The 13,244-nt window shown below is 41.4% G+C and overlaps 1 protein-coding gene across 1 annotated transcript in view; it reads right to left on the reverse strand.

Moving 5' to 3' along the window:
• slc49a4 (solute carrier family 49 member 4) overlaps window positions 1–13,244 on the reverse strand; it is a 202,518-nt gene that overhangs the window by 76,383 nt on the left and 112,891 nt on the right. Inside the window, exon 6 of the mRNA XM_034185770.1 lies at window positions 10,129–10,196. Coding sequence (XP_034041661.1) covers window positions 10,129–10,196 — 68 coding nt within the window. The remainder of the gene's footprint in view (window positions 1–10,128; window positions 10,197–13,244) is intronic.

Raw genomic sequence — 13,244 nt, forward strand, 5'->3', positions numbered from 1 at the left:
CGGAATCATGGAAGACTGTTTCATCTGGATGCTTTTTTCCACTCATTCCTGCTCCATGAGGAAAGTATTTTGGATCAACTTAAAGGTAACTATTTTTAATGTTTTTATAGCTTGGTAAAACAGTTGCATGTTCATTCCTAGCTGTAAAAGTATGTCTATGATAGATTTAATATCTTGTTAATGGAGCAGATTGAGCTCCACTGTCTGTGCGCACTGACACAATCACTCGTGCTCAAAACGAGCATTTAGGCAGGCACAATGCCAGCTCGCAAAAGAGTGATTCTGCAGTCAATAATGGACAAACACAAAGTTAAAAGTTGGATCACAGTGTCAAAGTGGCTGTGTTTTTAAAGCTGCGGAAGAAATAATGCCAGCGAAGCCACGAGAAGGAGCGTAAAACTGTCCAGGAACACAGAATGAGAGCGTGCAAAAGAGCGATTTTGCAGACATAACGCAAAGTTTAAAGTTGGATCACAGTGTCATAGTGGCTGTGTGTTTAAAGCCGTGGAAGAAATAACACCAGTGAAGCAGCGAGAAGGAGCACAGCGCAGCCCAGGAACACAGAACAAGAGCACACAAAAGAGCGATTTTGAATTGTGATTGTGATTGTAAGCCACTGAAGAAATAAAGAAATAACTTTGTTTTTGGAATAGATCCACAGTTGCGGCAGCAAGTTTATATAATTAAAGCGGCCACCTCATCATGGTGTCTTTTTTTTGGGGGGGGGGGGGGGGGGCATGTGATCCACAGTTGCGGCAGCGTTTACTCACTCAGTGCAGTGTCTTTTTTTGGACTGTGTTTAAAAAATGTAACAACATCTTGAATGGATGCTGTGAATTGAAAATCCACACTTTAAAGGGACCAAGTGTGGGAGAGCTTGAAGATTGGACCAAACCCATGCCTAAACATGCACCAACGTCATGTTGTCATGGCGCTACATGGATCATATGTGGCTTGACATGGATCATATGCGGTGACACGAGCCACTCGAGGCTGGATGGGGCTCAAATGACAGGTCAGTCACGGCTCACTTGAGGCTGATACCTGGCACATGAGAGGTACAGAGGCATATAGAGGCACCTTAGTAGTGGATATGTGATGGTTTAAAACGTGGATCTTTCTTCAAATAATCGCTGACACACCCATGCGTGGCTCATTATTCATGGCTTATTATTCGGTGGGATCCAGGCTTAAGAGTTCACGAATGAGAAATCACACCCTAATTAATTTCTGACATGTTCAGAGAAACATATCACAAGCAATATTCCCAACTGATACTTCTGCATAAAGGATTGAATTGCTGGTCTGTAGAAAGACAATCTAATCCAATATCGGTATTGGCTTCTGATACCAACGTAATTCAAGTATTGGAAAATACTGATATGACATGCGACATTTTCTGATACCGGAGAGGAGCCACTGTGAAACCTCTCAACTGCTGCATGTTGTCTGCTGTTTGCTGCTAAGCATGAGGACGGGGGGGGGGGGGGGGGGGGAGGTTTCTGAACTGAAGCCGAGCTGATGGGGAGAGGTCTCTTCCACAATTGAGGAGCAGTGTTCTAAGCCACGGATAGGTGCAAATTTCCGACCGACTCCAAATTGTCTGTGCCGCTGAGCGTGGATTTTCCAAAAAATGAACTGAATTGTTATTGAACATGTGGGCTGAAAAATCACATGCTTCAGCGTTCCAAGGCTATGAAACACCATGAAACGGCAGCTGCTCAGAACACAACTGAACAGAGTTTTTATCCACTGAAAGGGAAAAAATCTCCATCAAAATCCTTCAGTATTAATCCAGAGTTCCTCGCGCAAGTATCGGTGATGATACATTTAGAAATTTACGATTTATTTTACAGTTGAAAGGCTTTGTGTTTCCAAAGAGTTAAAGTTTGCTCAGCAGGAAAATAGCAAGGGAGGGAGAGAGAGAGAGAGAGAGAGAGAGAGAGAGAGAGAGAGAGAGAGAGAGAGAGAGAGAGAGAGAGGGGACTTAATTTTTACTCGAACACTTGCTTTGATAATGTAAACATATGTTTTCCATGTCAATAAAGCTCCACTGAAATTCAAAATTGAGAAGGACAGCGACTGAGAGAGACAGACAGAGAGAGAGAGAGACCGCTGTCTTTTCTCTTTAAGTCTATAACAATAAGTCTATAAAAGTCTATAAAAAATAGAAGTACTTAATTCTTTCACCAAAACTTCAAATCAAAGCTTACATCTTAGATGTACCATCTGGCAAATTGTAGCAGAACTTTCAGGTCTTCTTTTTAAGAAAATCCTCCTCTAAACACTTTATCATGAAGGTGTATAACTGGGAATACAACATATAATCATATAAAATCAACAATCATGATGATAATAATAATATTAAAGCAAATAGAGCTCTGATATCGGAATAGTATCGGTGTTGGCAGATATCCAAATTCAGCTATTGGGATCACATCGGAAGTGAAAAATTGTGGATTGGTGCATCCCTAGTCTGTAGTATACTTTTTCTTAGAATGCACTATAAGCCCTGAATGGCTTGTATCTACACCCCTTTAATTTTATCTATCTCCAGACACGTTGTTCCTCCCCAGTGCAGTGCAACATGTGTGGTCTGCACCCATTCAGGCTGACATCTCTTTGCAGAGAAGATCACACATTACTGCCCTGTATCTATTCCCATCAGTTCATCCAGGCACAACAGAGGTAAGGAGCTTATTTTCAATAATCTACGTCTGGAGGTCCTTCAATGCACTGATAAAGAGCTGGGCCACAACCTGAGTCATTTGCATTAACTAATACCAGTGAGCTCAGATTCCACTTCGATAACCACAAGCAGTGTAATAACCTGTCTTTATTCCAAATCTGTCACTGTGGAGACTGCTTGTCTCACTGCTGGATGATTAAAATGAGTCATGTCATCTCATGAGCTAATGTCTGAATTAAAAATCTATCACTTACACTCCTCTAACAGGATTTATTGGGCATAAGGATATCATAATTTAAGTCATGTAGCAGCAGATTCCATTTTCCCTTCTACTAATGCCTGAGGGGAATGATGAAATATCATTTAGTGAGATGATTGCATCATTTGGACTTTTATAACTAGACTGAGGTGCATGGAGACAGTAACTAAACAGGCATAGATGGTCTTAATATGAGGATCAGCACAAAATCACAGAATTCTCTTGTTTACAGGTAAACTATATTTGGTGGAGGGGCTCTGAGTGTTTGCTGCGTATCTCCTCATTAACCTGAAGCATTTCCCGCCTCAGACCTCTGTGATGTGTAAGACAGTAACTTGGTTCGTTTACGTGTCTCCTCCTTTCTCACTCCTCTGCCCTGCCACCCTCCTTTCCTGAGGCTAGTAACAGGAAAATAATGAGAGATGCTCGTTACTATCTTTCTCAATCTGTGAAAAAGGGAGCATCATGCTACTGCCATCTAATCAGTTCCTGCACTGGCCGAAAAACTAAACAGCTGCCAAATTGTTTTTCCAATGTGCCATGATGGCTGACATGCCTTGGAGCATCCGCCACTAGACGGCTGCACAGCACCACGCTCCCTGCCATTCATCTGGCCATCAGCATGACACGCAAAAGAATTATGATCAAACATCCAGTGGATTTTTTTATTAATTCTTTTTTTGTGTGAGGACAGGTGCTAAAACCCCCCAAGGAAATTGGTTTGGCAGGAGTGTAAGTGACATAAAATGTGAATCTTCAACATCTGAGGCATGAAACATTTAAAGGGGGTGATGTTGTCCTCCGAAAGGGCAAAGAGCAGTTCCTAAGTCACATCTCAACATTAAAGTCTATTACTACAACAACTGGGAGAGAGAAGAAACAATGACTGTCCTCTTCTCAGCTCACTACCACAACTTTTCTTGGAATTATTCCTAATGATTCTATATTGGAGCACATCAAACAATTGGACTGAGAATCAGCATCTCCAAATCCGAAACATTGTTCCCTTGTTGGAAAATGGTGTATTGTCCCCTCTGGGTCAGGGGACAGTTACTGCTCCAGGTGGAGGATTTTAAGTATCTCAAGGTCTTGTTCATGAGTGGGGGCAAGTTGGAGCGTGAGCTCGATAGACAGACTGGGGTGGCATTTGATGTTTTACAGACACTGTACCGGACCGTTGTTGTGAAGAAGGAGCTCAGCCAGAAGGCAAGGCTCTCAATTTACCCGTTGATTTACGCTCTTATTCTCACCTTTAGTCATGAACTTTGGATAATGATCAAAAGAATAGATACAAGCAGTGAAAATGAGATTCATCCATCAGGTATCTGGGCTTACACTCTTGGACATGGTAAGACGCTCGACTGTCCAGGAGGGATAGTCTGGTGAGGATGTCTCCTGGTAGTATCTCTACGGAGGTCTTCCAGGAATCCCCCAGGAAGACTTGGGAGAGGAAAGGGAAGTGTGGGAGGAGCTGGTTAGTCTGCTGCCACTGTGTCTTGGACCAGGATAAGCAGCAGAAAATGAATGAATTAATAAACAATGGGATGGCTATTCAATTTTTCTAATTTTGCCTCTATAAACCATCACAATGGAGTGAAATGAAGCAATCAAGATGTGCCTGTTAGCGTAGACTTTCAGCTTTAATTCAAAGGGTTCAACAGAAATAAATAGTCCTTCCATTTTCAGAGCCTATAAGTAATGGAACAAATGAAATATAACGATTATGTAAATACAAATCATCTTTTGTAAGTTCATATTTTAAGCCAGGATGGATTCATGAACATTTCAAAGTCAGTGAATATGTTACAGAAATTATTAAATGCACACAGTATGGTACTGTTTAGTAGGTAATTCTGAAAAACTGAGTGACTCAACAAGAAAGAGACAAATGGGAGAAGTCACCAAGAGATCCATGACAAACCTGGAGGAGTTAACCTGTGAATTTCTCCACTGTGAGATTAATAAAGTCTTATCTCTCTCTCTTACTGGCTTTTGCAGGTGTGATGGAAGAAAACGGGGCATCGTGCATTTACTGTTTACTGCATCAGTAGTTACCCCCAAGGTCTACATCTGGCGTGCCCAACCAGTCTATCACGATCGACCGGTCAATTGCAGGCTGAGTTCCAGTGGATCTCATGGAAAAAAAAAATAAAAATCTGTCACTGGACTCGAGAGGATTTAGTGCTGCTATAACAGACTGATGCAGCAGGTGGCAGCAATGCACCAACAAGGATGCTGGCTGCTGTTAAACACCAGAGTAGAAGTAGAGCTCTTCTTCTATGGTGGATAAGAAAGATTTGAATTTTCATCCTGTATTTTTTTTTTTTTCATTTATTTGAATGGCAAATCCATCTGTCTTATATGAAATGTAAATGTGGCTTTACTGAAGAAAGGGAATTTGGAGCGGCATTTCATATGACTGAAACGTTGGCAAGCAGCACAATGGTCTATAAATATGAAGAGTGATGAATGTGGCAAACAAGATTGCAGTGTTCTGTTCGGGCCAGGAGTCTGAGGACATTTATTCTGTGCGCAGCTGGAGGAGATGCACATCTGCTGCACAAAGATGTTAAGTGGCTCAGCAGAGGTAAATTTCTGGAATGGGTTCTGCCTGAAATTAAAGAATTTCTGAAACGTTCAAACCATGCTGAATATGTACAGCTTTTGGATTTGAAAGCAGGATTAAAAACATATTACACGTGCTATCAAGCAGCTTGCGACAGTGTGACCTGTAGAACTTTCCACACATGGACAAAGAACTTAAGCACCAGGGCACAGACTGCAGAATGCATGCAGAACATCTTGTCAGAATTTGACAGGCGCTTCACTGACTTAGCATCCAAAGAGCCTGTTGTCGGTTTTCTCAGTTTTCCATTTGGGGAAAATATACAGTAGTGTTCAGAATAATAGTAGTGCTATGTGACCAAAAAGATTAATCCAGGTTTTGAGTATATTTCTTATTGTTACATGGGAAACAAGGTACCAGTAGATTCTCACAAATCCAACAAGACCAAGCATTTATGATATGCACACTCTTAAGGCTATGAAATTGGGCTATTAGTAAAAAAAAAAAAAAAAAAAAAAAAAAAAAGTAGAAAAGGGGTTTTTGATAATATACATTTGTTTTTTGTTGGTTTTTTTTTTAATTGTTGTGCAGTTATCCGTATTTTATTTTTTCATTTAACCTCTATTTAACCAGGTTAGGGCCATTGAGATCGAGATCGCTTTTGCAAAGCAGACCTGGGCAATTATCACACTCACTCATCTTCAACCGCTTAGTCCAATAAAGGATCGCGTGGGACTGGAACCTATCCCAGCAGTCATACAGCACAAAGTGGGGTACACCCTGGACAGGACGCCAGTCTGTTGCAGGGCCACATATAGACAAACAAACACATTCACTCACACACACACACACACACACACACACACACACACACACACACACACACACACACACACACACACACACACACACACACACACACACACACACACACACACACGGACAATTTAAAGTTTCCAGTCCACCTAACCTGCATGTCTTTGGATGTAGGATGAAGCAGGAGCACCTGGAGGAAACCAGGTGGGAATCGATCCCATGACCTTCTTGCTGTGAAGAAACAGTGCTAACCACTAAGCCACCATGCTGCCACACGTATAAAAGTGGAAAGTAAATAATACAATCCTAAAAATTATTAAATGGAACAATTTGCTAATGTTGGGTGCCTTTGCAGAAACCCATCATTTCTCTTTTTCTCGTTTTTCTGTTTCTGACTGTATTTGTTCGGGGGACCAGACTTTCTGTGGCTTCTCTTTTGATCTCGTTTTGTATGGGTATGCTGCTGAGAGTGTCACGTCAGCAGAATAAGCCCTATGTAGGCCTCAAGGTCCACTGATGCTGGTGCTGATCTTCAAATTCCGTAATCACAAAGAAGATGAGAGCTTGCAACTCCTCCTAAAAGAGATGCCAGTCCAACAGAGGTTACTTTCCAACCCAAAGTCAATACCCATTTACAGCTGGGTGGACTTAGATAATGCTGTTGAAGAATGCAGACAAGGACACAGACAAGTAGCGTCACAGGAATCACACTGAATGAGGTCAACATATCGGAAGCCCAACATCACATCTCACTGATCTTCCTACTCTGTAGGGTCAAGTCAAACATTTGTTAAATCATGCTTTATTGTCCTTAATAAAATATTCAGTGTGAATTGTGTACATGCATATTCGCAAATCTCAAGACATGGCTTATTCTCAATAGCTGCACACAAAGTAGAGCAAAATGATGTGGAGTCAGTAAAAGAAGAACTTTAAGTATCAACTGCTCTATCATGGACATCAATCCTTCCGCTGATGTTTAGTCTATGCAATCAGCACCAATAATTCAACAGCTCTGTGTACATACACTTTGAGCTCAAGCTGCAAACAGCTTCATTGATTAACAGCGGGAGTTATGGGCTCATTTCCCTGATTACAACTTTAAGAAAACACCAAGTCTGCATCGAACTGCTGATTGGGCCTCTGCCTCTGATAAACATATATATCAGTCAGTTCAGAAATGAATGCGCTGCTTTTGCAGACTCCACACTTCGTGCTTGCGGTGTGGCCAACTATCCATCAATGGAGGTAAAGTGGTAACTGCAATAGCATCTATTCCGCTCATGCTATCAGAGTGAGGCTGAAGAAAGTTCATATATTAAGAGGAAGTGAGTAGATTAGCTGCTTTCTGATGATCTTTGAACACTATGCCAGACAGTCTTCAATATATTGTCAACCTTAAGTTTGTTTATTTTCAGCAAATGACTGCATTTCATATGTCACTCTATATAGATTTAAAATCATTTCAGGCAGCATCGCAATTCAGTGAACATCCAAACTGTGAAATGTTAAACTAATTCATAGAAAATAGCAACTTCTGTAATGAGCTCGGTGGCATAATGCGCTGCTACTGCTGGTGGTGGCAGTAAAGTAGATTGAATACAGTGACAGCATTACAACACAAATGTGGATCGGTACGCGTTTAGGTTAATATTTCTTAATCAAAATGTAAGTTATCATGTCTGGGAGCTTGTCGATGTCTTCTTTTAAAATGATGAATGAAATATAAATCATTGCATCCCAAAGTTGTTTTTCCATGTCTCTGTTTCTTTTTGTTATCTTCAAGTAACTCATATTGTACAATTATATCAGCTTGCAGATTTATTGATCGGTGTCTAAATGACACTATAAAGTTTCAGAAGCACAGCACGAAGTACCGCACAATAGGACGGGTCTGGGAGGATTTTATGGTGCAGTGAGTCACTGCATCTTCAAAGGCAGATACCAATGCATCCTCAGCTCCTGAAAGCAGTCATCTAGTCAGGAGATACATGGGTAACACCTTGGCCTTTTGTTGCTGGGGTCGTCAGCACCAAGCATGCTGAGAAACGTTTCTGAGCATGCTCAGAAAATTGTGCCACATGCTCATAGTGTCATCACTGATGTGCCATTGCTGATGTTCCCCCAGAATGCAAGTGGTACGTCTCCTTTGAGTCTCCCTAAGTAACTGCTCATTTGGCACAAACTAATTCCAATGAGATCCAAGGATTTTCCAAAGATACCAAGCACCTTAGGTCACTAACTAGCATCCAGCATCCTCACAACAACACAGCCAGACTGGAAGTACCAGGATTCCAAAGACTTGTACCATTGTTCTACAAAGATACTGCCATCGCCAAAGACCATCCAGTGACCTCATGAATCTATAAAATATTCTTAAAGGGTAGGTAATACCAAAAATGTGCACAAATAATCACTAAAAATTTTTAAAAAATCCTGAACAATAAAAGTCAATAAAAGTCAACAAAAGTCAAGCAAAGCTCTCGATTTACCGATCGATCTATGTTCCAATCCTCACCTATGGTCATGAGATTTGGCTCATGACCGAAAGAACGAGATCGCGAGTATAAGCGGCCGAGATGAGTTTCCTCCACAGGGTGGCTGGGCGCTCCCTTAGAGATAGGGTGAGGAGCTCGGAGTTGAGCCGCTGCTCCTCCATGTCGAAAGGAGTCAGTTGAGGTGGCTCGGGCATCTTTTCCGGATGCCCCCTGGACGCCTCGCTGGAGAGGTGTTCCGGGCACGTCCCATTGGGAGGAGGCCCCGGGAAAGACCCAGGACATGCTGGAGGGACTACATCTCTCGGCTGGCTTGGGAACGCCTTGGGGTTCCCTCGGAGGAGCTTGGGGAGGTGTGTGTGGATCGGGAGGTCTGGGCGGCTTTGCTTGAGCTGCTGCCCCCGCGACCCGACTCCGGATAAAGCGGAAGAAAATAGATGGATGGATGGATGGATAAAAGTCAATGAAAAGTGTGCAGGTGAAGGATAAACAACAGCTGTCTGAAGCCTGCACTCTATTTTAGTCCTCAGCCACAGCCATATTGTCACATTAAGCAACTCTACATTGGCCTGTTTTGAAAGCGGTTTAAAGTCGAGCCCGGCCGATATTATCGGCTGATTTAAGCCCTTTTCAAAGTACTCACTATCAGCCGAAATTTTGCCGACAGAACGCCGATAATTACTCATAAACAGAATAGTTACTGAAATAGTGTTTGTGTCGGCAATGTAAAATGTCCTTGCACCGTTTGTCCAGTAGATGGAGCTCTGACTCCATTCAACTGAGAGCTGCTTACACCCCTGCTTAAATGTGTTCATCACCGGCCCCTATAGTTCGCCGTCACACTGCACTGATCGGCTGACAAAAGCATACAAGTAAGTTTATAAGGATCTATATCCTTATCCTGAACCTATATCTAAGTTTCAGCAACAAGAGGTACAAGATCAGATGTATTTCACAACACTTTTTAAGGATATGTATTTGCTAATTTCACAAAGGTTTAATTTTTGATTGCATTTTTTGAACTAGAAAATTCTTCTCTGTTATAAAGTTAATCAATATGAGGACAAAGCTTCAGCTTTTAGCTCATACCTTTTTTGTTAAGGGTCCAATAAAACACATTTTATTAATAATAAAAAAAACAACATCAGCTGATTTATTGGCTATAGGCAAATCAGCCGATTTATCGATTATCGAAATTTTTTTCATCCAAATATCGTTATCGGCATCGGCCTCAAAAAATCCATATCGGTCGGGCTCTAGTTTAAAGTAGTTCAAATGGATCAAAAACCTGTGTGTCACTTACCGGGCCATTGCCACTCCAAACACACAGCCGCCCACAACTGACCAGAATCCAATCCAGCCTGCATCCACCTGAGAGAGCCAAGACAGATGGGACAGAGTGGAAGAAAATAAAAGCAGAGAGAGACAAGAGTGATGAAATGAGATTATTCTCTTGTCAGCATGGAGTCCTTTACCTGTGAGGACAAGCTAATCAGTAAGCGCCTGCAGTCTACAGAGGCCTGTCAGTCACCGAGTCAAGTAAAGTGCAAGGAAATGGCCTCGTAATGGTACTGGTGAAAACACAAACATCACTGTGTGATGCACTGCTTTCTTGTCTCCTTTACAAGGATGAAGGCCAAAGCAAATATTTGGCCTTAAGGAGAGAAGGGAGGATACTATGGAAAAAGTTCTGCAGCAGAATCAATATTTGGCGAAACGTAGCACATGTGCAGGCACACAAACATGAAACCCACTTGGAACATCTGAAAGTGTCAGTGAAGGCATGTGCTTCACATCAATCTCCCCAGGCAATAACTCCCATTGCACCAAGTCCAAGCAAATGCTTGATGAAACGGCCAGGGAGCAGAATCTAAAGCAGGATCAGATGCTTTTTGCTTAATCATACAGAGCTCTGACTTGTCAGGGGAGTCTATACTAAAGAAAAATGGCCCATCAAAGTTATTAAATGGAAGATGTATTTAGTATTAGTGATGAATGACAAAATATCATCAATTGTGAGCTAAATTATATTGTTTTTTTTTCCTTCCGAGCATTGCAGTGAAGTAGACTGCAGTGTAAGAGCAAGTCCCATCTGCCCTTCAAAAATGAAACCACCTGAAAAATGGAAAAAGTTCCTTGAGGCTTGCTGCAAAAAGGAGCAGAGTACCATAGAAACCCATGTTAAAATGTCCAACTTCAAAGGAGAAATAAACATCTATTTTTCTAACTCATTAGTTTAAGACATTTTAAGCCATAACGTTATGCATAATCAGGCTGTGGTTACTCTGGGAGAGAACTAGTGTGGTGCTGCTGAACAGACCTCAGACTCAGAGCTCCGGTCACACAGAGCTGCTAGCTGTGGCTGCTTCTTGCTGTGGAGGGAGAGTCAGTTCTTTTTGGGCATTTTGGTGTTATTTAATTTTGTGTGTTAGCTGTGTCAGCACTTTTAGCAGCTATCGCTTCTTCATGATGTTAGATCCAGTTAATCCATGATTACAGAGAAAAGCCACCTTTTACGAAAACCGCCAACCAGTCCCCCAAAAATATGCTTTAAAAAAACACCTGATGGCATTGGTTACAGAAGGATTTCCAAACTTCTGAATGTTCCGGTGAGCACTGTGGGCGCATAATCTGAAAGTGGAAAGGACATCATTTCGCCATTAACTTGCCACAACCAGGTGTTCCTTGCAAGATTTATGACAGAGGAGTGAAAAAGAATTATCAGAAGAGTTGCCCAAGAGCCAAGGACCACTGGTGGAGAGCTTCAGAAAGACCTGGAATTAGCAGGTACTATTGGTTCAAAGAAAACAATAAGTAATGCACTCAACCACCATGGCCTGTAGGTACGCTCACCACACAACACTCCATTGCTGAAGAAAAAGCATGCTGCAGCTCATTTAAAGTTTGCTACACAACATTTAGACAAGCCTGTGAAATACTGGGAGAATATAGTCTTTGGACTATTGGATTAATTCTTTGGATACCATAATATACACCATGTTTGGAAGTCAAATGGCACTGCACATAACCCAAAAACCATACCAACAGTGAAGTTTGGAGGTGAGGACATCATGGTGTGGGGCTGTTTTTCAGCATACAGCACTGGCAAAGTTCATGTAACTGATGGAAGGATGAATGGATAAAATGTACAGAAAGAGTCTTGATAAAAATATGTTGCCATCTACTACGATGATCAAAATGAAACGAGGGTGGACATTTCAGCAAATCAATCATCCCAATCACACAGCTGAGGAAACTCTCAACTGGTTTCAGAAAATGAAAATAAAGTTGCTAGAATGGTCCAGCAATCACCCGACTTGAATCCAATAGAAAATCTATCACAAGAACTAAAGATCAGAGTTCACAGAAGAAAGTCAACAGAATAAAATGCAAATCAGTTATTTAAAAATCATACAATGTGATTTTCTGATTTTTTTTTTTTTTTTCCAGATTCTGGCTCTTACACCTGAAGTGTACCTATGATAAAAATTACAGACCTCTCCATTCTTTGTAGGTGGGAAAACTTGCAAAATCAATAGTGGATCAAATACTTATTTGCCTCACTATAATATAGAAATATTTTTAGTGAGAAAAATGGTAACACACACAAGGATTGTTAATGCCCACAGGATCATACCACCAATACCTGCTGGTAATTATTGATGTATGTCATGTCGCAGCAGTGCAAGTGTTGCAAAGGCATAAAGTACTACATCATGTTTTTTTTTTCACAAATTTAGTAAACTAAACATAAATTACTGGCCTTGTAATTTAAATTCCAGTATGCAAATTACTGTTCTATGTGCAGAGGGTGAGTTAATTCATTGAGGTGTTGGTGGTGCTCTGGAATCAAAAATAGATGGCAAGTCTGAGTCTGTGTCAATAAATAGAAGATGACTAACAGTAAGAGCATGGAAAAGTAAGACTCGAGGCTACTGACACATTAATGGCCAGTCGTACCTTCCTTTAGCTTCTTACCTTGACTTCTGGAAGTGAATGATGGGGCGTCTGGCTGCTGCTGCTCTAGGAGAGACTTGTTTGTTGTTTTTAAACCTTGACTACTTTTTACTTTATAGTTTGCTCTGTTCAATATGCCGCCTGCGTGTTCCCGGTCAAGGGAGTGGTCTTGTGATATTTTGCAACGGGACGTGTGCATAAAAATATGTATGGTGACCATATTTGTCACTATAAGGATGCTCTATCCACAGCCAAATCAAAATACTATACTGACCTTATCAGTTCTGTTGTAGGGAACACAAGATCTTTGTTTTCTACTGTAAACAGCATCCTAAGGCCTCCTGATGGCTTAGCGCCTCACATATACTCATACACTGAGCACTGCAATAGCTTCAGGACTTTCTTCAATTCAAAAATTGAAAAACATCCACCAGCATTTATAAAACATTCAGCACCCAGCCC

This window comes from Thalassophryne amazonica, chromosome 14 (assembly GCF_902500255.1).
Source record: "Thalassophryne amazonica chromosome 14, fThaAma1.1, whole genome shotgun sequence".
Taxonomy (NCBI): Eukaryota; Metazoa; Chordata; class Actinopteri; order Batrachoidiformes; family Batrachoididae; genus Thalassophryne; species Thalassophryne amazonica.